Source organism: Meles meles, chromosome 2, assembly GCF_922984935.1.
Source record: "Meles meles chromosome 2, mMelMel3.1 paternal haplotype, whole genome shotgun sequence".
Classification (NCBI taxonomy): Eukaryota; Metazoa; Chordata; class Mammalia; order Carnivora; family Mustelidae; genus Meles; species Meles meles.
Genome location: NC_060067.1, coordinates 23,130,160 through 23,156,215, shown reverse-complemented (window position 1 = coordinate 23,156,215; position 26,056 = coordinate 23,130,160). Strand labels below are relative to the sequence as shown.

Sequence of the window (26,056 nt, the reverse complement as noted above, 5' to 3'; positions counted from 1 at the left end):
TTCACTTCTTTTTCTTTCTTTTTTATTTTATTTTAAAGGTACATGGTTCATAGGTTGCTTCTAGCAGCCTTGGGTAGAAGAGAATTGGATGACAGGGATCACTATGGAAACAAAAGATTGGATCTTGCTGGGCCATTGCTTGCATTCTTATTTAGAGGGTAAGGAATGATAGAATAATATTGGTTAAAGCAGAGAGATTTCACTTTAGATTGATCGCTGCACTAACGGAGGTACTAAATTGTCTTGGTATTGAAGTTAGCTACATTCTCTTTGCCACTTGTCCAGATTTTTTCTGCTTAATGTCTGAGAATTTCAAGTTTATGATAATAGTTTATTATTTATTCCTTTTTCTTCCTCTTGTAGCTTTTTATAAGGCATTTGTCTTGATTTTCTGAGTACTGATGATATTGGAATTTTTAGTTGTGCTTTTGCATTTTATAAAAACACAAAAGCTGGAGGGAAATCTATCAAAATATTAGCAATATTGGTGTAATGTGAGTTTTTTTCCTTCATATGTCTTTGTTTTTCATATTTCCTATAATGAACGTACAACACTTTTGTAATCAGAGAAGTTATTTTTAAAAACAAAAAATAGACAATTTAATAAAAAAAAGTTGCTACATACTGTTTTTTGTTTTGTTTTGTAAAATATTTTTTTGAGAGAGAGAGTGTGTGCACATGCATGAGCAGGGGGCTGAGGGGAGAAGGGTCAGAGGGATAGGGAGAAACAGATGTGGGGCTTGATGCCAGGACCCTGAGATGACCTGGGCTGAAGGCATACACTTAACCAACCGAGCCACCCAGGCACCCCTATGCATTCTGTTTTTTAATGTGTCGTAGATTTCTTGTTTTTCAGCCTTTTGTTTTCACCCCACTAAGGAGCCTCTTGACATTTTCCCCTTAGTTGCTTCCCTCATGTATGTTTATGTACTGTAAGTACATCAGTGCTTTTTACATAAAAAGAGTAATAACACTTCCTTTCCGGGCGCCTGGAAAGGTGGCTTTCCGGGTGGCTCAGTGGCTTAAAGCCTCTGCCTTCGGCTCAGGTCATGATCCCAGGCTGGGATTGAGCCTCACGTCAGGCTCTCTGCTTAGCAGGGAGCTTGTTTCCCTCCCCCTCTCTCCTCCTGCCTCTCTGCCTGCTTGTGATCTCTGTCTGTTAAATGAATAAATTAAAATTCTTAAAGCAAAACAAAACAAAAACACTTCCCTTCCTCTACCCCAACTATTTTCCTTCCCATTGTGGGCAATATTGTCCATATTGAGAATGCATGTTGTTGACCTTTACATATTTAAAATGATGCCATTTTATTTGGCAGTATGTTTAAGAATTTGCTTAAAGAAGTACGGATCTATGCACAGAAGTTTATTGATCGAGGAAAGGATTTTAATTTGGAGTTGGCAATTAAAACAAGGATTATATCTGATGGCCTAAAATACTCTTTAGCTACGGGAAACTGGGGTGACCAAAAGAAAGCTCATCAAGCCAGAGCTGGAGTATCTCAGGTAGGACATTGCCTGTGACTACAGGTTTGATAGAAAAAATGTTGTGCAACTGTTAGATCCTTTCATTCACTAAATATAGCTTACTTTGCTTTTTTCCCCCTCAGGTATGGTAGCATTGGGGGATTTTGAATTATGAGAATGAAATTTTTCTTGAATTAGCTGTTAGGATTACTTAAGAGAGATTAAGGTTTTGGCTTGCAGCAAGATAGTTAATAAGTAAGTGTAGTTGCTTGGGAGTAAGACAGTCCATGTTAGTGAAATTTTTATGTTTCTGGAGCTCCATGTTAGACACTCACCCAGAGAATAAGTGGGTATTCCTTTCCTTTGATGCAAAGTACAGTACAGTGTTGACCCGTGAACAGTTTGGCGGTTAGGGGTGCCAACTCTTAACGGAATTAACAGTCTGGTAATTGGAGGCGAGCATGAAGTATTTATGTGGTATGTTAGAACTGTACATCACATATTTGCCATCCCTGCTATAAGGGGCACTTAAGTTATGGGGTGCATGATATTATTCAGGTGCAAGATGCAGAAAGGAGGGTTTAGGAGAGCTTGACAGTTGATTATAGGTAAAAATGTGACTTTGCCTCATTCCAGTATTTGCCAAAAATGTGATCGTTTGAGTAACAGAAATGTCCAAACTTAAAAGTTTTGCTATTGTTTTCTAGGTATTAAACCGCCTGACTTTTGCATCAACTCTTTCTCACTTACGTCGTTTAAATTCACCTATTGGTAGAGATGGCAAGCTAGCAAAACCAAGACAATTACATAATACATTGTGGGGAATGGTGTGTCCTGCTGAAACCCCAGAGGTAATACATTAGAATCTACATTTAGCACAAAAACTCTACCAGTAATTACATAGGTATGTAATTACTTGTAGGAGTAAGTATTTAATTAAGCTGTGTGGTTTTGGAACTAATGTTTACTTATGATTTTGTTTTTAGAAACTGTGAGTAAATCCTGAAATCAAATTGAAGGAAAAATATTTATGGAAAGGAATTTTGATAGGCATGTTAAATCAGAATGATTTATTTTTTGTTTATTTGTAGGGCCATGCTGTAGGACTTGTGAAGAATTTAGCTCTGATGGCTTATATTTCAGTTGGATCTCAGCCTTCTCCAATTTTGGAATTTTTAGAAGAATGGAGTATGGAAAATTTAGAAGAAATTTCTCCTGCAGCTATTGCCGAGTATGTATAGATGTGATTTCCTTCTTTCTTTTTTTTGAAGATTTTATTTATTTATTTATTTAACAGAGAGAGGGAGCGAGCATGAGCAGGGGGAAGCAATAGAGGGAGAGAGAGAAGCAGGCTCCCTGCTTTTCCGACACGGGACTCAATCTCAGGACCCTGGGATTATGACTTGAGCCAAAGGTATATGCTTAACCAACTTAGCCAGCCAGGCACGCAGATGTGATTTTTTTTTTGAAACTATTGTTCATCTTTGGTTGTTGCTTAGTATAGAGTTAACTAACTGCAAAATACTTTTGGTTTCACATTTTAGTGCAACCAAGATTTTTGTTAATGGCTGCTGGGTTGGAATACATAAAGATCCTGAACAACTTATGAACACCCTAAGGAAATTGCGGCGTCAGATGGACATCATTGTGTCTGAAGTGAGTCTTTAATTAAGAGTGCATGATTTCTTTTTTTCTTTTTAAAGATTTTATTTATTATTTATTTGACAGAGCATAAGTAGGCAGAGTGGCAGGCAGAGGGAGAGGGAGAAGCAGACTCCCCACTGAGCAGGGAGCCTGTTGCGGGGCTCAATCCTAGGACCCTGGGATCATGAGTTGGATGCTCAGCTGACTGAGTCACCCAGGCGCCCAGAGATTTATTCTTAAAATGTGATACATCTCTAAAGATTTCTGTATTTAGGTGGATATTGAAGTACTTTGGGATTAGGATAGGTTTTGTTTTTTTTTTTAAACATTAATATATATTATATGGGCTTTATTACTACCCCCAAATACAACTTTTGATTACTACCCCGAAATAGTACTGTATTAAAGGATATGGCTTGGTCTTTTGATTTCCCTTAATCTACACTGTGGGTTCTTTCTAGGTGAAAGTGGGTTTGGAGAGAAACTGTAACACACTTAAGCCAGTAGCTGATCTCTTTTCTATGTAGCTGAGCAGGGAACGGAGTTTGATTGTTCTAGGCTTTCCTCTAGCAGGCAGATCCTGGGGTTTGAACCACAGGTACTTACAGCTTGAAGGCAGGAACAGCATGCTTCACTTGAGAGCAGGCAGAACTAAGAGAAAGCCTAAGAACCAAAATTGGCTTTATTTTTTTATGATTGAGAACTTTGGTAATACCATGCTTTTCTGCTAAGAGCCACCTTTAGCTTTTCTGTGTTTTCTAGGGTAAGATTAAATTCTTCATGCTGTTTTAGGCCTCTTTACCTTTCCATGGGCCCATTCCCTTAACCTGGAATATTTGTGTTCCTTGTCCCCCATTTCTTCTCAAAAATGAGCAATAGGGGAAAAGGTTCTTACTACTTTTTCTTCAGGTAAATCTCACTTACTCTGTAAAACTTACATTAATTCTCATCTCCTTCAAGATACTTACCTGAACACCCCCGCCCCCACCAAAAAAAGTTTGATTAGATTACAGCTTGGCAAATGTTTTCTGGAAAGGGCCAAATACTAAATTAGGCTTTGTTTACCATATATTGTCTGTTGTGTATTCGCCTCTGCTGTTGTAGTGAAAAGTAGCCGTAGGCAGTAGATAAGCCAATAAAACAATTTATTTATAAAAATAGACGGCAAGTGAGAGTAGATTTGGCCTGTGGGCTCTTCCATGACCCCTGATTTATTAGATCTCTATGACTGTATGTAGTGTGTTTAACTTAAAATGTTTTTGACAGAGTGCTCGACCAAAGATAGTACCTTCTAACTTACTTGCCTGCCTCACTCACCACATCATTAACTCTGCAGGGGCAGGGAACATGTATTAATATGACTTTGTATTTTCAGCTGTAAGCGTGGAACCTGACAAGTAGTAGACATTAAGTGTTTATTGAACATACAAGGTAACCCTGTGTCCTTGGACTAGCCACTTTAATCCCCTGTTAGAGAGTGATTTTGGAAGACTCTAAGTAAATGGGAGAATTGTGTATATTTTCCTGAAGGAGTCTGGACTTTTTCTTTTCCTTCATGTTTTCTAACTACTAGAGGTCCTTATTTTACCAATTTCTGCCTTGTTGGACCTGTTAGGCTGTTCTGTCAGTAGTCCTCTCTGGACCTACTGAAATATACCTTTTTCCTTTGGGGCTTTGAGGAGATAGAGCTCACAGTTTATGTTGTCCTGTTAAGACAGTAAAACTGTATTTTATTAGGAATTTTCGAAGGATTCAAGACAGTGCATTTGAAAGCAACATCTTTCCTAGGAATTGACAGCGCCACTGATGGTGTTTCTGTTCAAAGACACAGTGTTTCTCCTTAGATTGTTTTTGAAGGACAAGATGGGGGCTAAAGGTGTAGAACATTACATTTTCCCTTTATAATGACTTTCGACTTCTTAGTTTTGGAGACCTTGATTTTTTTTTTTTTTAAGATTTTATTTATTTATTTGACAGAGAACACAAGTAGGCAGAGAGAGAGGAGAAAGGAGACTCCCCGCTGAGCAGAGAGCCTGATGTGGGGCTCGATCCCAGGACGCTGGGATCATGACTTGAGCCTAAGGCAGAGGCTTAACCCACTGAGCCACCCAGGCGCCCCAGACCTTTATGTTTTTGATCAAGGTTTTATGATTTACTTGTTTTTAAAGCCAGTAATCCAAATCTTTTGCTTTCTTACATAAACCCAACCTTTAATCTTCAATCTTCAATAGAAGTATCAAGATGTGATTTTACTTTTCTTTAAGTACTTTTCTTGGAGAAATACCAGTCTGTTTTTCCATTTCCCAACTCATTGTCAATTCATTTTTGTAGTTGACTTCCAAGATTATATGTTAGGTCGAGATAATTCATTGGAAATTCTTATTTGTTTCCTTTTTGACTGACTTCTTTGTAAATTGGTACTTCAAATTCTGCAGTGCTTTTAGTAATTATTATTTTTTTTATTGTAAATTCCCCTCTCCCTGTTTTTTTCTTTTTTTAAACTTAAGCTCTATGCCCCACATGGTCATGATTGAGCCAGCCAGGTGCCCTGCCCCAAATATTTTTTTATGTTTTCTGGGAATGTATTTTCTAGTTCTGCCAGTAGAAATAGCACCTGAGCTACATATGTAATTTAAGCTTTTTAGTAGGCATGTTAAAAAAAAATAAGAAACATTAAAGTAATTTTAATGATATATTTTATTTGACCTGATACATCCAAAATACTACAGTTTCAACATCTAATCAGTATAAAGGATTATTTATGGGAAATTTTACATTCCTTATTTTTGTGTGGTACTTTTTTATTATTATAATTGACACTCAGTATTGCATTAGTTTCAAGTATACAACAGTGATTTGCCAACTCTCTACATTATGGTCACCACAGATGTAGTTACCATCTGTCACCATACATGCTGTGACAGTACCCTTGACTATATTCCCTGCACTGTACCATTTATCCCTGTGACTTACTCATTCCATAACTGGAAGCCTGTACCTCCTACTTCCCTCTACCCTCTCTGCCCATCCCCCCAGCTCCCTCCCCGCTGACAACCACCAGTTCTCTTTATTTATGGGTCTGTTTCTGCTTTGTTTTGACAACCACCAGTTCTCTTTATTTATGGGTCTGTTTCTGCTTTGTTTATGTTTATGTGGTACTGCCTTTGAAGTCTGTTTTGTAGTTTGTACATGTTGTACACTGCAGCCTATATCGGTTCAGAATGAATGGCCACATTTCAGGTGCTTAATATTGACAGGTGGCTAGTGACTGCTGTGTTGGACAGGTAGACTATGTCATTTGTTTGATAGGTAAGTGTCATAAGTTGGGCTTATTACTGAGACAGTATCAGTGCAGTGATACAGGGTTGGTTACTGCAAGGTTGCAAAGTGAAGTCTATGTAGTTACCAAAGAGGCAAAATAAAGTGTTATATACTAGTGTTTGTGATGCCAGAAATATATTTTCTTCATTTTACTTTATCTTGCATGACATTATTGCCAGATATTATTCAGCGTTATAATTATCAAGTTTAAATATTTGTTCTCTATAAAATTTTACTTTTTATTTTATTATTATTGTTTTTAAAGATTTTATTTATGTATTTGACAGAGAGACACAGTGAGAGAGGGAACATAAGCAGGGGAGTGGAAGAGGGAGAAACAGGCTTCCCGCTGAGCAAGGAGCCCGATGTGGGGCTCGATCCCAGGATCATGACCAATCTGAAGGCACACGCTTAACGACCGAGCTACCCAGGCTCCCCTCTTTACAAAATTTTAAATTATACCTAGGTTTTTAGTATATTCAACAATGATAAACTAAAATTTGTCCATTTTATTTGATAGTTGTTTCCTCAAGAAATTTATTAGGAATTTTATTTTGTTTTTAGCTAAGTCTTAATGATACAGAGAAAATAAACATTCATGAGATTGTTTTGTCTTTTTACTTACAGGTTTCTATGATTAGAGACATTCGAGAGAGGGAGATTCGGATCTATACAGATGCAGGCCGTATTTGTAGGCCACTTCTGATTGTAGAAAAACAAAAATTACTTTTGAAGAAGAGACATATTGATCAGTTGAAAGAGAGAGAATATAACAACTACAGGTAAGAACATGCAGTGAGGAAAAAATTGAGATACAATTCACACCCCATAAATTTAACCATTTGAAAGTGTTACAGTTCATTGGTTTTTAGTATATTCATAAGATTGTGCATCAATCACTACCTAATTCCTGAACATTTTCATTGCCCCCAAAAAGATACTCTTAGCAGTCACATTTGTTTTTCTTAATTTTGTCATCACATAAGGGACTTGTAGGGTTTTAAGAATAAAAGTCTTTGTGACCTGTTAAAATCTAATAATAATAAATAACATAAGTTATGTATATGTAACATGTAATATGGATAATAGTAAATTTAATGAAAAGATGAACCTATTTTAAAGCTTCTTTTTAATACTTAAATGTATATTTTTTATTATAAAAAAAATTTCAAAAAACATATATAATAAAAAACACATAAAAGCACCCAATTCGTATTTTCCTCTTAAAAAGTAACTCATATCCACATATCTACAAGTAATTTCCTTTATTTATTTAAAAAGATTTTAATTAATCTCTATACCAGTGTGGAGCTTGGACTCACAATCCCTGTATCAAGAGTCGCATGTTCCACTGACAGAGCTGGCCAGGTGCCCCCAAATAGTTCAAAGCAAGGACAAAACAAGACAAACTAGTAGTATTTACAGGACCACACTTCATTTGTATCGTTCAGTAACTTGCTTTTTTTTTTCCCCCCACTATTAATAATATGCTTATTTTGGAACTCTTTCTGTATTTGTACATGTAGATACAGGAGTACTCTTTGTTAAGTAGTAAGTTTAGTTAAAATACTTCAGTAAATAAGGAAATAAGGTGAATTTTTTTTTAGTTGGCAGGATCTTGTGGCCAGTGGGGTAGTAGAATATATTGATACTCTGGAAGAAGAAACAGTGATGCTTGCAATGACTCCAGATGATTTACAGGAGAAAGAAGTAGCCTATTGTTCCACATATACACACTGCGAGATTCACCCGTCAATGATTCTTGGTGTCTGTGCATCTATTATTCCCTTTCCTGATCATAACCAGGTTGGTAGCAGTTTTTAATTTCTGGTTTGTGCGGAATTGGGAGAAGTAGAAAAAATTAGATTAATCTGTAGTTTTTCTTAAAAGGGTGGTGATGAAAAGGACTGTGAATTCCTACAAAATCAGCGTATAATATACTTACTGTTTCACTGTTAGGAGCCATAGTTGATTCCAAATGTTTATCATTTACCTTTCAGAAAAAAGCAAAACCTTTTCCAACCATATTCCTGATATATGTAGTACCCTGTGAAGTTTGTTCCTTTAGAAGTAGTTAAATTTTCATTGATTCTACTTTTCATTTCTACATTTAGTCCCCTAGAAACACATATCAGTCTGCTATGGGTAAGCAGGCTATGGGAGTTTATATCACCAACTTCCATGTTCGTATGGATACACTGGCCCATGTTCTGTATTATCCTCAAAAACCACTTGTGACTACACGGTCTATGGAGTATCTACGATTTCGGGAGCTGCCAGCCGGTATGTTCAGTTTCGCTCTTCAGTTTTTAAGATCGTGTCATGCTTGGCACTTTTCTGGGTGCTTGGGAGGGTTAATAAAATACATATGACACAGCATTTCTTCTCTCAGAATTTATAATGTGGGAAACAACACGAATAATAAAGAGGTAGATATGCGGAAAGTGTTATGATGAGGTACAGGAAATGATTGACTCCTAATGGAAATCTAGAGCCAGTTTCCCAGGGGAGGTGGCATTTTAGACTAGTGTAAAGTTGATGAAAGGGTATTTGAGTTTGAGAGATGGGTTGAGGAAGGCCTTAGATGCATGCGTGTATGAGATACGGGAATAGTCGTAGTCCTGGCACTTTAGTGTCAGGACTGGAGTGTAACTGGAGTGACTGGGGTGTAAGTGCAGGAGTCTCTCATAGTGTGGAGAGACCAGGTTGAATTTTGAGAATGAAGACGCATCCAGCTTTTTGTAGCAAGGAAGTAGTGCAATTAGAAATTTATTTTGGGACTATCATTCTGGCAGTTGATACAGATTATAGTCAGGTATGGTATTGGAAGGAGAGAATTGAGAGGTTTTTGCAATGGTCTAAGTTAAGAATTGGTAAGGTCCTTAAGAAATGAAGAGTAGGGGATAAATGCCTGTTGGAATACCCTTGATTAATTGGATGTGGAATGATGAAGGGAGGGAAGATGGGAATTGGAAATTGTTAGTATTTGTGGCTTGGGTGATCAAGAAGAGAAGGGGTACTCTTAATAAGATTGGGAGCACATTAGAAGGAAGATGTTTTAGATGTAAGATAGAAAAAATGCCCCTTTTTTTTTTTAAAGATTTTTTTTTAAAGATTTTTTAAAGATTTTATTTGAGAGAAAGTGAGAGCATGAGAGGGGAGAAGGCCAGAGGGAGAAGCAGACTCCCCGTGGAGCTGGGAGCCTAATGAGGGACTCGATCCCGGGACTCTGGGATCATGACTGAGCTGAAGGCAGTTGCTTAAACAACTGAGCCACCCAGGTGCCCCCAAAATTCAGGTTTCAGCGTGTTGATTTTGAATTGTTGCCATAGCTAAGATTTTTTTTTTTTAAGATTATTTATTTGAGAGAGAGTGAGAGCATGCACACATGAGCAGGAGGGAGGGGCAGAAGCAGAGGGAGAGGAAGAAGCAGATTCCCTGCGGGGCGGAATGGTGGGGGTGCTGGATCCCAGGACCCCGAAATCATGACCTGAGCTGAAGGCAGACATAACCGACTGACTCACCCTGGTGTCCCAGAAAAGATTTTCTTTTCTTTTTTTTTTTTTTTTTAAGTATGTTTAGTTTTTAGGTTGTTTTTGTTTTTTAAAGATTTTATCGTCAGAGAGAGAATGAGCTGGGAGAGGAGCAGAGGGAGAGAGAGAGAGAAGCAGACTCCCCACTGAGCAGGAAACCTAATGCAGGACTTGATCCCAGGATCCTGGGATCATGACCTGAGCCAAAGGTAGATGCTTAACCTACTGAGCCACCCAGGTGCTCCCAGAAAAGATTTTTTAAAAAAAATATTTTATTTATTTATTTGACAGACAGAGCTCAGAAGTAGGCAGAGAGGCAGGCAGAGGGAGAGGAAGGGAAGCAGGCTCCCTGCTGAGCCCGATGGTGGGGGCTCGATCCCAGGACCCTGGGATCATGAACCGAGCCGAAGGCAGTGGTTTAACCCACTGAGTCACCCAGGCACCCCCAGAAAAGATTTTCTAATAGTTATAAATGTGGTTTGGAAGAAGGTCAAATCTAGAGCTGTGAAGTTTATTAGTGGTAAGTATAGGATACCATGGAATGGCTGAGGGAAATTGAAAGTGAGCATAAAGCCAGAGACAGAACTTTAGGCACCAGGAAAAGAAATAACAAGAGATTAGAGACGTAGCTGATGAGGAGAATTAGGAATTTTCAGGAGGAGTTTCTTAAGGAGCCCGGACAACAGGTAAAAAAGTTTAAAGGGTAGAGAAGCGTTGAATGTTAAAGGAGGCAGCATAGTTCTTTGGTATGAATGTTTTCTTATTAATAAGATTTTGGCTTTAACTGTGGGTAATGTTATTTATTTAGAACTTGCTTAGTAAATAGGGGCCTTAAATTATTAACTGTACTAAGGGATCTAACATTTTGATAGCAAATTCTCATAGGTTAGAATGATTTATTTTCAGAGTCCTCCACAAGGGGTTACTCTTGTCTAGGAAAACAGAGTCTGTTAGATTGCCTACAATATGCTCCTATCTTTGGGGAATGCTTGCACTGCTGTGTTTTCTTCAACATTTATGTAAAGGTTTCTTTATGGCTAGAGAAAAAAAGAAATGCAGGTAAAGGATTAGATTTGAGGTAAAATCTTTTGATACTGGTATGAAGTGGTGAAGTCATGGCTGGTAGGGACTACACATGTCTTTTGGTTCTGTTATGGCTTCATGCCTTAATCACAGTATCTATTCTAAAAACTATTTTGAGGTAATTTCAAACTGATAGAAAAGTTGTGAGACTAGTAAAAAGAACTTCTGTATTTTTTCATCCAGATTTCCTAGTTCATGTTTTACCACATTTGCCTTCTTTCCCTTTCTCTTCCTGAACCATTAGAGAGTAAGTTGTAGACATGAAGCCACATCACTTTTTAATTCTTCAGTGAATTTTTCCTAAAAACAAGGCCATTCTCCGCAATACCACAGTCAAAATCAGGAGCTTGGCATTGATCTCCACCTAGTGAACAATCCCTAGTTCAAATTTTGCCAGTTGTCCTGATAATGTCCTTCATGGGTCTAGGATCTAATCCAGGATTGTGCAATGCATTTAGTTGTATGTCTCTTTAGTCTCCTCAGGGTGGAGCAGTACTTTTGTTTTTCCTTGTCTCTCATTTTGAAGTATTCAGGCAAGTTATACTTTGGACCTTGTCTCCCAGGTTGGCTTTTTTTCCTCATGATTGTATTCAGGGTATGAATTTTTGGCCGGACTAGCGTAGAAATAATGTTGTATTCTCTTTGCATCCTATCAGGAGGCACATGCTGTCTATATGTCCCATTAATAGTGACTTTTAACCTTTATCATGTGATTAAGATGGTGTGTTATCAGATTTCTCCATTTTTTATTAATTATAAGTATTTTGTACTAAGTCATAGTAAATCTTTTGTGAAGAGATACTTTGAGACTATGTAAATTTTCTCTTCCTTGACAAACTTTCAGCCATTAGTTTAGCAGATGATTTTTGCCAAATGGCAATTTTCTGATTCCAGCATTCATTCTATTTTGATGCTAAAATTGCCCTAGATTTTCCAGTGGGAACACCTTCAAGATGACTCCTGATAGGTCCATCATCTTTCTTTACATGCTTGTATTTTGTGCTTTCCTTAAACGTGGACTCAGCCATTTCTCCTTTCAGCGAAGGATAGTATGTCGAAACCAAAGTGTGAGTGCTAAGTGTGCTGCTTTCTATTAGAATATCATCATTTCTAGGTCCTCTCAGCGGATAACCTGGGAAAATATGTATGCACATACTGCCCCCCGCCACTTTGTCTATTTTAGTGATTATATGTCAAAGGAAACATGAGTTCACACTAGTATCATCGCCCATTGCAGTCCAACACCGGAGTGTTTATTTTAGAACTCCATTTTCTGATAAGGAGAAATCTGGCTCCCACTGACCTCATTTTTTTTTTTTTACTTATTTGTTCACTCCGTTGATGTAACCAATCTCCTGACCTCCTGGCTGAATTATTGCCCCTGGCTTTGTCTTACATGCCATCCTCATTGGCCAAGTTCTGAGCCCTGACTGAGGGGTTGGGGCTAATCAAGTTACATTAAGGAATGACTTTTTTGATGAGTATCATTCCTGTTTCTGTAGTGTACTATTCCCGTGGTTGACATCTTCTGGGAGCAAAAATCCTTGTGACAGAATTTCATCTTAAGTGTGTCTAGGGACTTAGAGCGTCCTCAGTGCTGAGCCGCTGTTTGAAGTGAGTGAGAGCAGTGGCAGGAAGGGTGTGAACCTGGCTAACAGGTGCGTTGTAGTCCTAGATTTCAGATTTTTATAGTCCTTTAGCTCAGATACTTTGTTTTTTCTTTTCTTTCTTTTAAAGATTTTTTTATTTATTTTAGAGAGTGAGTTGGGGGGACAGAGGGAGAGAGAGAATCCTGAAGCAGACTCCCTGCTGAGCTTGCAGCCAGATTTGAGGGTCCATCTCAGGACTCTGAGATCATGACCTGAGCTGAAATCAGGAGTCGGCTGCTCAACCAGCTGAGCTGCCCAGGCGCCCCATAGCTCACCGATAATTTTATTGAAGTTACTGATATTTATTGGGCATTGAGTTTTTGTGAAACACCATCTATGGTGTTTTACAGATGTTACTTTTAAGTATCATAAAAGCATTTTGATATTTTTTCACCTGCAAAATGAGAATAATAATAGTACCTGCCTCATAAAGTTTTTGTGATGACTAAATGACTAAATCCATTTAAAACTCATGGCTTAGCGCCTGGCAGTTAGTATGGGAGGAATAAATGTTAACTGATTATAAATATTGGTGGTGGTATCATCTCTGATTTACAGCTGTGGAGACAGGAGCCGAAAAGTTACTGCCAAAAGTTATACAACTTAAGAAATTTAAGTCCAGAATTCAGACTCTGGCCTGTGTTTTTCCTTTTTGACCAAATGTAGACCTTTTCCTCCTCTCTCTCTTTCCTGTTCCTTTTCCTCTTCATTACATTGCATCTTGATTTGGGGCTTTTAAGAAAAAACTATAAGAAGCATAATTAAGTAGTTCCTGTTTTTAGATAAATTTGGCTGATCTCTCCGACTTGCCCAGATACCTTGAGTGAAGGTTCTGGGAAGGAAGGGGCTGCCTCCTGGGCTGTAGTTGATGTAGCATCCATATGTAGTGATCCAGGAATTGTCACTCAAGAGACAAGAAAGTTCACAAGGCCAAGCCAGTTGAGCACCTATAGGCCGCATCACCTGGATAGAGGTGCGGGCCATAGGTGGTGCTGCACCGAAATGTGAGGACATGCTGGGGAAGGCTCGCCTGTTTCCTGTATCACACATGTGCTGTATGCCCTACTCCTGGCTTCCTTAGTAGGAGCATAGCACATCACCCGGGACCCCGAGATTGCTGCACATTCTCCACCTTTCAGAACCTCCCCTGCCTTCAGCAACCTGCATCTTTATGTATTTTCCTTGTGTGATGCTGCTTGATCATTTGTGAAACTTAAAATTCTTCTAGTTCTCTCAAAGAATCCACGTGAAATGATGGTGACCAGTGTGGGTGCTACTAAGATTTCATGGAGGAAATCATTTAGATTTCAGGAGTTTTCATTGCACACCCGAAGAGTGACTATTTATTAGACTTTTCTGATTCTCTGAAGGCCTTGCCTGCTACTAGGGTTTTATCCACTTGTGTTCACTTCCCTAATACTGCCCTTTCCTTGTAGACTTTCACACTCCTTTTCCTTCCCAAGCAGAGCACTTTAGCTCCAACTTTAAATACACAAACCCATCCATCCTCAGAAGAACAAATGCCCTCTTGTTAGTATGATTCTTCTTTTGTAGAGAGCAGTCAAGGTTATATTTAGCACAAAGTATTTAGTGTTATCTTTTAATTAGGGCTTGCAGCCTTAGACTCCTGGGCATTAGGCAGGTTAGAGAGAGGTTTGCCTTTCCACTGGGGTTAGCTCTATTCAGCTTCAGCTATGGTTGTGATGTGTGTAAGTGAGCCCAGTGATGCCAGATCTGACTTTTCAAGAAAAGTTTGATTTCTAGGCTTTGTATATTTATTTTTAAAGTGTTAGAAAGGAATTCAAGTTAATAACAAAACTCTGGGGCACCTGGTTGGCTCAGTTGGAGGAGCATGCAACTCTTGATCCCAGGGTTGTGAGTTTGAGTCCTCTGTTGGGTGGAGATATTACTTAAATATTTAAACAAAAAAAAAGGAGTGGCAAGACTGAAACCATGGAAGTTATGGAAGACAGGAAGAGATGAAAAAGGAGAGGACTTTTGTAACTTTTGATGATCATGATACAGTTGACATAATCATTGTTTAGAAATGCCACACTATTAACATGCATGATTGTGAAGTGGAAAAGGCATTTTCTCCGCACGATATGTAGTCTGCTGGATCACAAAGAGGTCGTAGAGGTGGATGGGCTACTTCATGGGTGATGGAGGAAACTTCAGCGGGCGAGGAGGCTGTGGCGTGGCAGCAGAGATGGTTATAGAGGATGGTGATGACGATGGTGGTGGTCTTGGTTACAGCAGTAGAGGAGGTTGTGGTGGGCCCAGGATATGGGCGCCAGGGAGGTGGATATGGTGGTGGTGGTGGAGGAAATGGTGGTTACAGTGAAGGGGGAGGTTTTTTTTCTTTATTTTTTTTTTTAAGATTTTATTTAACAGAGAGAAAGAGCATGAAGCAGAGGGAGAGGGAGAAGCAGACTCTCCACTGAGCAGGGAACCTGATGTGGAAATTCATCGCAGGACCCTGAGATCATGACCTGAGCCAAAGGCAGAGGCTTAACTGACTGAGCCAGCCAGGTGTCCCTGAAGGGGGGAATTTGGAAGAGTTAGCTATGGTGGTGGTAGGAACTATGATGATTTTGGAATTTACAGTGGACAACAGCAGTCAAATTGTGGACCCCTAAAGGGGGGCAATTGTTTTGGTGGAAGAAGCTCTGGTAGCCCCTGGGTAGTGGTTATGGATCTGGTGGTGGAAGTGGTGGATAAGGTAGCAGACGGTTCTGAAATAACTCAGAAGAACAGGGCTACAGTGCTTAGCAGGGGAGAGAGCGAGTTTTCAGGAATACTGCAGGTTACTTCGCGAGTCATCCCAAATGCATTAAAGGAATTGTAAAAATCTGTCGCAGAAGGAATAATGATCCATGGTCAGAAAAGTTACTGCAGCTTAGATAGGAAACCTTTCTTGTTCAGGACTGTCACAGCCACAGTTTGCAAAATGTGCAGCTATTGCTTAAAGTAAGGTAGTGTCAATTAGATGTATGTTCCTCTCTTTTTTTTTTTAAGATTTTAAGTAATCTCTACACCCAACACGGGGCTTGAACTCATGACCCTGAAATCAAGTCGCTCGCTCTACTGATGGAGCCACCCAGGTGCCCCTAGATGTACATTCCTGGGGTCTTATGTCTCGTAGCTTTGCCTTTTTCTTTTTCTTTTCATTATATTAGGTACATTGCTCGTAAATGGTGGTAGTGGTACCAGGAATAAAAAACTTAAGGAATCTTTAACTTCTCAAAAATAAAGAAAAGAAAGGAACAATTTTATTTTTTCCCAGATGAGGCTTTAATGTATGCTTTTATATGCACTACAGGTATCAACTCCATTGTGGCCATTGCATCGTACACGGGATATAACCAAGAAGACTCTGTTATCATGAATCGTTCAGCTGTAGACAGAGGCTTTTTCAGGTCAGCTGTTTACAGTAGTTGTCGAAACACAGATACAGTGCAAACAGTAATAATGAAAACAGTTCTTTAAAAGAAAAGGAAAAGAAAAAAAAAGCTCTTCAAAAATAGATTTGGCTTGTATGTATCCAAACTTTTTTGGTGGTTTTGAAGGTCAGGCTGGAGGAAGTTTTGATCTGACAACAGAGAAATTTTTCTGTTAAGGTATTTACTCTTGCCTCCATTCATGATACTTTATGGATATCTGGCAGGCACATACTGTTCTGTAGATATCCGTATAGAGTTTAGTGTGGTGAAATCAGTGCCTGACTCCAGAAAACAGGAGGCCTGGTTGATGGTCGTGAATGACTGAGGACACAGGTCTTGTGCCTCAGGATTTTCAGATGCTACTATTTTGAGGTCCTCACGCCCCACTCTTTTTTGCTAAGCAAATACATGTTTGCATTTAGATAATATGGAAATGTCTAAAAATAATCCTATTAATCTTAGGATCCATAAATAACTGTTACAATTACAGTGGGGTTTTTTTTCAAACTTTTTTTATTATGCTCAGTTTTATTGACAATCTCAAATACATAGCATGTGAAGATTGGTTAAAAACTGGAAATTTTTTTTAAAAAAATGGAAATTTAGAAGATTTTTTTTTTTTTTTTAATAGTGTTAGGATAGCACTAGGACCAAGAGGGGGGGCATGATAGCTTAATACCATAAACTTCTCACTGGAAATATTGGAGCAGATCCTGAGTGACCATCTCTGAGCAGTATTATGGAAGGGGTTCTTATTTTAGGTAGGAGATTGCAGTTAGTAACCTCAGGTCTTTGCTCTTCTCATATAATCTAGCAGTGTTAAGATTACAGGTCAAATGCTTATATGTGTGGCCCATGTAACAGCATTTAAGACTTAACTTTGACTCTTAATACAGTAAACTCTTGTCCTAGATTCATGGTTTAAATCCCAAATATCAATAAAATGAAAATTGTCGGTATGTTCTAAGCTCTTTCATAAAAGTAAAATATAAGTTAACCTTTACAACCATGTGTTTTTAGGTCTGTCTTCTATCGATCATACAAAGAACAGGAATCTAAAAAAGGATTTGATCAAGAAGAAGTTTTTGAGAAGCCAACTCGTGAAACATGCCAGGGTAAGTGATACATTTAAATTATGGAATTTAAAGTCAACATAGCATGGTTTTCCTAATTACTACCTCTCCCTGCCCCCCATCACATGGGAATGTGTTTTCATGTTATGCAGAGTTCATGTATAAGATAATGTCTTCGCAGATAGGAGTTGGCTTGTTAAGGTCCACCCTGGTAGATCCTGCATTGAAGAGGAGATCACAGAAGTCATGTAATTTCATGGGTTACACTGCAACCCTTTTTACGTGTACTCTGAACTCTACCTCAGTTTATGTGTTTGCGTGGGAACTCCCTCCCTCTCCACATTGTAGTCTGACCATATTTGTCTAGCCACAATATTTGTATACACTTAACAGGTAAACAAAGGTCATACCTGGCACTTTTGTTTCTTCTAGAAAACTCAAACTTACTATCTAGTTACGATTTTCACAGACACTTAAAAACTGTATGCAGTGGGATGAATGGGATGTCCCAGGGAAACTGTATCTGCTACAGTTTGGACTTCTGATGGTATCGTGTGAAGTAAAATGTGTTTTGTTTTTAAGTCGTATTTCTATTCCATTTTCTGTGAGTGGTTCTGTGTAGAGTAGTGAATTGATGTCCAGTGCAGTTAAGATTACATAAGATGAAATTCAAAATTTCTGTGAGAGGATATGTGTAGAGGGCATACTGTTTTTTTTTTTTTTTTTTTCTTTTTAAGATTTATTTATTTATTTCACTGAGAGGGAGTGAGGGCAGGAGGGAGGGATAGAAGAGGGAGAAAGAAACCCAAGCAGACTCCCCACAGAGCAGGACTCAGGGCTTCATCTCATGACCCTGAGATCACAACTGAGGTGAAACCAAGAGTCAGATGTTTAAACCACTGAGCCACCCAGGCGCCCCACCAAGAGTCAGATGTTTAACTAACTATGCCATCCAGGCCCTCCAAGGGCATATTCTTTTTCTTGTAAAAGATCAGAAGATGGCAACACCTGTATCCAAAATCACATAGCATATAAATAATCTGATTTTCCAGTGCTCAGTCTAGTGGGTTTTTTTTTTTTAGAATTCAGAATAGTTTGTAGTATTTAGAATTGAGAGCATTGTATTACTACACATGGTTCATGGTGTTAAAGTTTCCTATGAATTTATCTCTTGACTTGGAACTGATATGTATTTGGTTTTAATCTTTGGAGGGATTATGTGACTTTTTTTTGAGAGCATGTGTACGCACAAGTTGGGGGGTGGTGTGAAGGGCGTGGGAGAGGCAGACTCCCCACTGAGCTTGGGAGCCTGATGCAGGGCTCGATCTGACCCCGGCTGAAGGCCAGTGCTTAACCGACTGAACCATCCAGATGGCCCGGATTATGTGACATTTTAAGTACTTTATATAGTAGTACCATTTCGGAAAATTCCCTGTCTGTTCCTCCTAGGTATGAGGCATGCCATTTATGACAAGCTGGACGATGATGGTTTGATAGCTCCTGGAGTCCGTGTATCAGGAGATGATGTGATTATAGGCAAAACAGTCACCTTGCCTGAAAATGAAGATGAATTGGAGGGCACTAATAGACGCTACACCAAGAGAGATTGTAGCACATTCCTGAGAACCAGTGAGACAGGCATTGTGGATCAAGTTATGGTAACTCTCAACCAGGAAGGATATAAATTTTGTAAGATAAGGGTGAGTATAGCTTTTTCATATTTTTGTTTATAAAAAGTAAACCAGTTTGGCTTAAGTTAACCTATTTTTATATGAATTCAGGTCCGCTCTGTTAGAATTCCACAGATTGGAGACAAATTTGCCAGTCGACATGGTCAAAAGGGTACTTGTGGTATTCAGTACAGACAAGAGGTAGGTATCTTGTAATTCTCTGACCCGAACCCAAAGTTCTGCTTAACATTTTATTGAATCAAAATCTGCTTTAACTTAAAACTGCAAAGATGATAGAGGCTTGACTTTTTAGTGTTGAATAAAAATATGAAACAAGCATGTTGAACAGAACTGAGGACATAGAAAACTTCAGGGTGGAGGGAATCAGTTCCAGTTTTGCAGTTGAGAGTTGTCTCCTTTTAAAAATTTCCTTCTGGGCGGCTGGGTGGCTCAGTGGGTTAAGCCTCTGCCTCTGCCTTTGGCTCAGGTCATAATCACAGGGTCCTGGAATCAAGCCCCGCCTCGGGGTCTCTGCTCAGCGGGGAGACTGCTTCCCTCTCTCTCTGCCTGCCTCTCTGTCTACTTGTGATCTTTGTCAAATAAATAAATAAAATCTTTAATAAATAAATAAAAATTTCCTTCTAGGATATGCCTTTCACCTGTGAGGGTATCACCCCTGATATCATCATAAATCCCCATGCCATTCCCTCTCGTATGACTATTGGTCACTTGATTGAATGTCTTCAAGGGAAGGTAAGAGATTTTCTTTAAAAATATGTGTCCCGGGCGCCTGGGTGGCTCAGTGGGTTAAGCCGCTGCCTTCAGCTCAGGTCATGATCTCAGGGTCCTGGAATCGAGTCCTGCATCGGTCTCTGCTCAGCAGCGAGCCTGCTTCCCTCTCTCTCTCTCTGCCTGCCTCTCTGCCTACTTGTGATCTCTGTCAAATAAATAAATAAAATCTTAAAAAAAAATGTGTGTCCCCATATATTTATTTATATATATATATATATATATATATATATATATATATATATATATAATGTTCCAGACCAGTTTCTTCCAGAATGATGATAGGTGACTTCTCATATTTGAGTTCTTTGTTGGAAAAAAGCAGTATACTTATTTTCCTGCTTTTAAGTTCCCTCTCTCTCTCTCTGCCTGCCTCTCTGCCTACTTGTGATCTCTGTCAAATAAATAAAATCTTAAAAAAAAGTGTGTCCCCCCCAAAAATATATATATATATATATATATATATAAATATATAAATATATTTTTTTTATAATTGGTATCCAGTACAATTGGTATCCAGACCAGAAACTGGTCTGGAACATTATATATATATATATATATATATATATATATATATAATGTTCCAGACCAGTTTCTTCCAAAATGATGATAGGTGACTTCTCATATTTGAGTTCTTTGTTGGAAAAAAGCAGTATACTTATTTTCCTGCTTTTAAGTTGGTTTTAATTGTGGTTCCCCCCCCCCCCCCCAGCAAAAATCTGTGAAGTTTTGGCTAAATCAGAATTTTTGTAAAATTTACTACATCCAGTCTGTGCATACATATATGGTTATCCTTTTGACTGGCTCTTTTCTGTAGATGAGGAGTTAATTCATTGGTGGCTAGTTCACTGTGAACTTAATAATTGTATAGCTATATTATTAGCTATATTCATGTATCGTTCATTGGGGGTTTGCTGTTTTTAAGTATCTTGTTCATAGAGAATGAACATATAGAATGGCTATAGCCTAACACATGGGTGACTTGGCTTTACGGCATTAAAATGTTTTCTTTGAGCCATGGGAAATAGTTGGGAGTTTCATTCTTTTTGTATCAGTTCTCATGGATTGCTTCCTTTTTGAAGGTTTGTAATTGAGTTTTAATTTTTTCAGATTAGTTTGTCATAAATATTTAAGATACAAATAAAATGAAATTTAAATATTACATCTTTCTGTAACAGATGTTGAAGTTCAAAATCTTCCCTATATAGAAGGGTTTTTAAAAATTGAATATATTTTTATTGATAAAGACTTATAAAGGGCGACAGAAGGATTCAGCTTTTAAAGACTACTTTTTTTAAAAAAGGTATCAGCCAACAAGGGCGAAATTGGTGATGCCACTCCATTTAATGATGCTGTTAACGTGCAGAAGATTTCTAATCTATTATCTGATTATGGCTACCATCTTAGAGGAAATGAGGTATGTTTGCTCTTACATTAGTAGCTCTGTTTCTGTATGTATGTAGTTTCAATCTTAAAAAAATCAGTTCTCATATTGAAATATGCATGCTTTAAATATGTGCACAAATCATGTATGTATGGCTTGATGAATTTATTTCACACAAAGTGAACACACCTGTGTGAGTGGCGCCCAGATCTCAAAAATTACCAGAATGCTTTTGGGCCTAGATGCCCCCTCATGTCTCCTTCCATTTACTACTCCCACCCCAACCCCAAGGTAAACAGTCTCTTGATTTTATGTTTTGTCTGCTTTGTTTTCATACAAATGAAATCATATAATCTGTGCAGGTATATTTAATATTTTTAAGTCTGTACTTCAAAATCTGTTTCAGGTCCTGTACAATGGGTTCACTGGTCGAAAAATCACATCACAGATTTTTATTGGTCCCACATATTACCAGCGTTTGAAGCATATGGTGGATGATAAGATTCATTCTCGTGCCAGGGGACCTATTCAGATCCTTAATAGACAGCCCATGGAGGGTAGATCTCGGTAAGAGAGCTGCATACCATCGTTATTATTAATTAGCCTTTTTAAGTGTAAAATGTTAAACACATACAAAAATAGAGATAATGGTGTAATGAAACCCCCCGTGGGCCTGTCACTCCCCATCAGTAATTATCAGTGGCCAACCTTACTACATTTATCTCCCCACTCCTACCAACTCCTGATTTTTTTTTTTTTTTTAAAGATTTTATTTATTAAAGAGAGAGAGAGAAAGAATGAGGTTGGTCGGTCAGTGGGAGAAGCAGACCCCCTGCTAAGCAGGGAGCCTGATGCGGGACTCAATCCTGGGACTCCAGCATCATGACCCGAGCCAAAGGCACAGACAGCTAAGCCACCCAGGCACCCCAACTCCTGATTATTTTTAAGCAAAGCCTAGACATCAGTTTCTTTTATAAATATATTTCAGCATTTATTTATGAAAGAGTGGTTCTCAAATTTCTTGATTCCAGGACCTCTCAGAGCTTTTGTTAGAGTTGTATCCGTTGATGTTAATCATGTTAAAGACTTAAAATAGTAACTAATTAAAATGAAGACTTAAAATATCAATTTATTAGGAAATAATAAGGGGGCATCTGTGTGGCTTAGTTGGTTGAGCATCTGACTCTTGATTTTTAGTTCAGGTCATGATCTGAGGGTCCTGGGATTGAGTCCTGCATTAGGCTCTGTGCTCAGTTCAGAGTCTGCTTGAGGATTCTCTCTCCCTCTGCACTGCCCATTTTGTGTGCGTGCTCTCCCTCTCTCCCCCAAACAAATCTTAAGAAACAAACCCATTACACATTAACATAAATAACATTTTTAATGGAAAATATATTTACCAAATTTAATGATGAGTGACATTCATTTACTTTTTGCAAATCTTTAAAAAATTTTTTTAATTTAAATTCAGTTATGCAATACACAGTACATCATTAATTTCGGATGTAGAGTTCAGTAATTCATCACATAACAGTCAGTGCTTATCATATCCTATGCCCTTAAAAGACAGACTGCCTACTGAGCAAGGTGCCTGACCAGGACCCCGAGGTCATGACCTAAGCCAAAGGCAGACGCTTAACCAACTGAACCATCCAGGTGCCCCTGCAAATCTCTTTAGTGAGCTGGTTTACTAGAATACAGCAGGATTCTTGTATCTGCTTCTGTATTCATTCCATTGCAGTATTTTTTATATTTAAGTATATGAGGAAAAATCCTACCTCACATAGATATGTGGTTGGAAAAGGGAGGAATATTTTAGTAGCCTTTATAGGTGACTGGGTATTATTTTTTGATGCTGTGCCAAGACCAGTTGTAGTTTCTTAAAGGTTAGCTGTGATGTAGAATCTGAAAGCATCTCAGTGAATCATTTGTATTTATCAGCGCCCCTTACACATTTTTCAGGGGTCACCTGTAACCTTGATATTATTAAGTATCTGATGTTAAAATTTTCCTGATTGGATAATTTATTTTAAATGAACATACAATGTATTATTAGCCCCAGGGGTACAAGTCTGTGAATCGCCAGGTTTACACACTTTGCAGCACTCACCACAGCTTATCCTGATTGGATAATTTTTAAATAGGTTGGTTGATTTCAGTCAGGATACAAATACATCTGTGTTTTGCAGCTGAAGGGTTTTGTCTTATTTTTTTTTAACTATGGCTTGCCCTTTGATTTGATTTCCTTGTAGTTTATTTGTTGAAGAAACTGGATTGTTTGCCCTGGAGGGTTTCTCACACTCTGGATTTTGCTGATTGCATTCCTGGGCTGTACATTCCTATTTTTCTTGTAAACAGCTCATTAGATCTTGGGCTTTGATGAAATGGAAAGATTGCATTCTTTTGCAGGAATACTTCAGTGTTACATATTTCCAGTATCTGGTTGTGTCTTACAATTTTAGTAGCTATGTGTGATCATTATGTGAAGCCCTTAATTAAATAGGGACTGCAAATTGATTGAGATTCTAATTTTATTTCTTCTCTTAATAGCTGGAATACTTCCATAGAGAGAAACTTTGTTTCCTCAACTGGTTACCTCATGACATAGTTCATATAGGCAGGATAAATGTTTGATTCTTTACCAGTTTTCAAAAACGGTTAGTTGTCTGGTGTCCTCCAGAGTTGACCGATGATTTCTCTTTTTTTGGTGAAATCATTGGTTTTATGTATTTGTATGTGAGACCGTTTAGGAAGCCACTGCCATCCACTTTTTGGCCATTTAAACAGTGCATTTCTTTTCACTTCCTTACTGGGGAAACTGTTACCATTCACATGTTCTTTCAGTTACTTTTGCCAGTGAACATTTATCATTTCAGGCTTGACTATCTGGGAGACTCATTCGTGGAGAAGCTGCTCTACAAGTACAAAATAATCTGGTCTTTGTTCCTTAACAGGGATGGTGGCCTGCGTTTTGGAGAAATGGAACGAGATTGTCAGATTGCCCATGGAGCAGCGCAGTTTTTAAGGGAAAGATTGTTTGAGGCATCAGATCCGTATCAGGTTCATGTTTGCAATCTTTGCGGAATAATGGCGATTGCTAACACGAGGACCCATACGTACGAATGCCGGGGTTGCCGCAATAAAACACAGGTGTGTAGACCTTGCTGGCAGCTGATACTTGTTTAGGTCCTAACCATGTTGGTCTAATCATCCAGGCAGGGTCAGTGTGGTGGGACAGACTGGTTTGATTAACTAGTCTTGACTAGTTTGATTAACTAGGTTTGATTAACTAGTTTTAAATGATGAAAAATTAATTTTCGTAAAAACCAGTTTTAGTGCGGTAAAAAAAGTTTTTTTTTTTCCTGGTCATCCTTTGGAAATAAGGATATGTATAAGGAATTTTAAACATTTTAAATTAAGGAGTTTAAAAGAAATCTTTTGAGAAGGGTGAATATAAATTATGTCTGGCAGGAAGGCTGAAATCCCAAAGCCTCTCGGGAGAAAGAACCACCACAAGCCCCGGTAGCAGATGAGCGCTACCAGCTCAGTACCAAGACCTTATACCGTTTTCTGGGCGAGGGAAGTAGGATCACTTCAAATACAGTTTTGCTACTGACCTTTTTCTCTCCCCCGCAGATTTCCTTGGTGCGAATGCCTTACGCGTGCAAACTGCTCTTTCAGGAACTCATGTCTATGAGTATCGCCCCTCGAATGATGAGTGTTTAGCTCTCTCAAGAGAGTCTCAAGATACTTGTAAATATTTGTTTCTTCAATTTAAAAAAAACCAGTGTACTGCATTGTGAGAGAAAGCATTTTACTGATTTCAATTACATGCATGCTCTTCTGTAAATAGACAATAAATTTTTGTAGGAGTCTTGATGTTATCTTTATTGTGGATTTCCTCTATGTGAAACCAGTGAATGTAAGCGTTAGTGGATCGGAGGAAGAGAAACTGTTACTAGGCAAGAACAGGGCTGCCGTAATCCGGGACTACTACTAGTGAGGCAGACGGATACATTTCTGCAGGTTTACAGGTCAGCACCTTCACCTAGTTAAAAAGAGAAAAAGATGAAAGTTAGTTACAGATACGGATGTGGCTGACTTTCTAATTTTCAGGTACTTTTTACTGTTTCCAAATAAACAAAATGTGAAGGGGATGTGAAGAGCTGTACAAATGAGAGCGTGGGATGCTCTCTGGAACGTGTGAGCTCTGGGATTTTTATGCGTAAGAAAGACATGGACCTCGTTACAGAAGTAGAAGAGCGCGTTTCACAGACGAGCTAGTTGAGATGCAGAGAGGCTGAGAACTTTCCTCGGTCATGAAGCTTTCACTCAGCATTCCAAGCGGAGGATAATTAGGGGCAGAGCTGAGATGCAAACATGACGTCACGCTGAGCTCTGCCGTCTTGGCACCTGGCTTCGCACAGCCCGGCCGAGGAGAGCCTGACCAAGCCCGTTTACTTGGTACTTCCTCCTGCCATACCGCAGGCCCGAGATCTGCACAGGGGGATGGGTCCGCAGATGCTCATAGTAAATTTTCTTATTTTTGGTTCACAAGAAGCCAGTTCAGACATGAGTTTAAGCGAAGTACAGAAACGTAAAGTAGCATTACTCTGATGCTCCTGGGATGGGTGCTTGAGAGGAAGCTTTTGATGGTAAAACAGAGAGTTTGGGTTCCTGCCAGGATACTCTCCCTTCTGGCTTTTTCTTATAAAGCTCAAAGTGAAGGACCAGAATTGCTCACACTTACTTTAAAATGGAAATTTAATATAATAGTTGCAACACCAGGGAAGACTGCCATGTGGATAGAAAATTATGGAAGATATAAGCCATTCCATTCAAGTTTGAGATGTGAGATGAAGTGAAAGCAGTGACGTCCTAATTGTAGCATTCCATTAGCCACCCCGATGTGCTTTTAGAGCCCTGCGTTCTCCATTTTGATAATGTCAGTAAGAGCGATGTCGGATGCTTTCATCCCTGGCTCTGTTCGTTCTTAAACAAAA

At 38.7% G+C, this 26,056-nt stretch overlaps 2 protein-coding genes across 2 annotated transcripts in view; one reads left to right on the top strand and one right to left on the bottom strand.

The window, feature by feature from the left end:
* The window catches only part of POLR2B (RNA polymerase II subunit B), a 43,962-nt gene extending 19,025 nt beyond the window's left edge, over positions 1-24,937 (top strand). Inside the window, exons 9-25 of the mRNA XM_045988524.1 lie at positions 39-158; positions 1,320-1,506; positions 2,175-2,318; positions 2,559-2,698; positions 3,012-3,123; positions 7,060-7,214; positions 8,040-8,238; positions 8,547-8,715; positions 16,020-16,116; positions 17,161-17,255; positions 18,663-18,913; positions 18,995-19,084; positions 19,529-19,636; positions 20,976-21,089; positions 21,463-21,623; positions 24,008-24,203; positions 24,690-24,937. Coding sequence (XP_045844480.1) covers positions 39-158; positions 1,320-1,506; positions 2,175-2,318; positions 2,559-2,698; positions 3,012-3,123; positions 7,060-7,214; positions 8,040-8,238; positions 8,547-8,715; positions 16,020-16,116; positions 17,161-17,255; positions 18,663-18,913; positions 18,995-19,084; positions 19,529-19,636; positions 20,976-21,089; positions 21,463-21,623; positions 24,008-24,203; positions 24,690-24,779 — 2,428 coding nt within the window. The 3' untranslated portion in view covers positions 24,780-24,937. The remainder of the gene's footprint in view (positions 1-38; positions 159-1,319; positions 1,507-2,174; positions 2,319-2,558; positions 2,699-3,011; positions 3,124-7,059; positions 7,215-8,039; positions 8,239-8,546; positions 8,716-16,019; positions 16,117-17,160; positions 17,256-18,662; positions 18,914-18,994; positions 19,085-19,528; positions 19,637-20,975; positions 21,090-21,462; positions 21,624-24,007; positions 24,204-24,689) is intronic.
* Positions 24,847-26,056, bottom strand: part of IGFBP7 (insulin like growth factor binding protein 7) — a 73,262-nt gene continuing 72,052 nt past the window's right edge. Inside the window, exon 5 of the mRNA XM_045988549.1 lies at positions 24,847-25,101. The gene's annotated coding sequence lies outside the window, so the exon portion shown is untranslated. The remainder of the gene's footprint in view (positions 25,102-26,056) is intronic.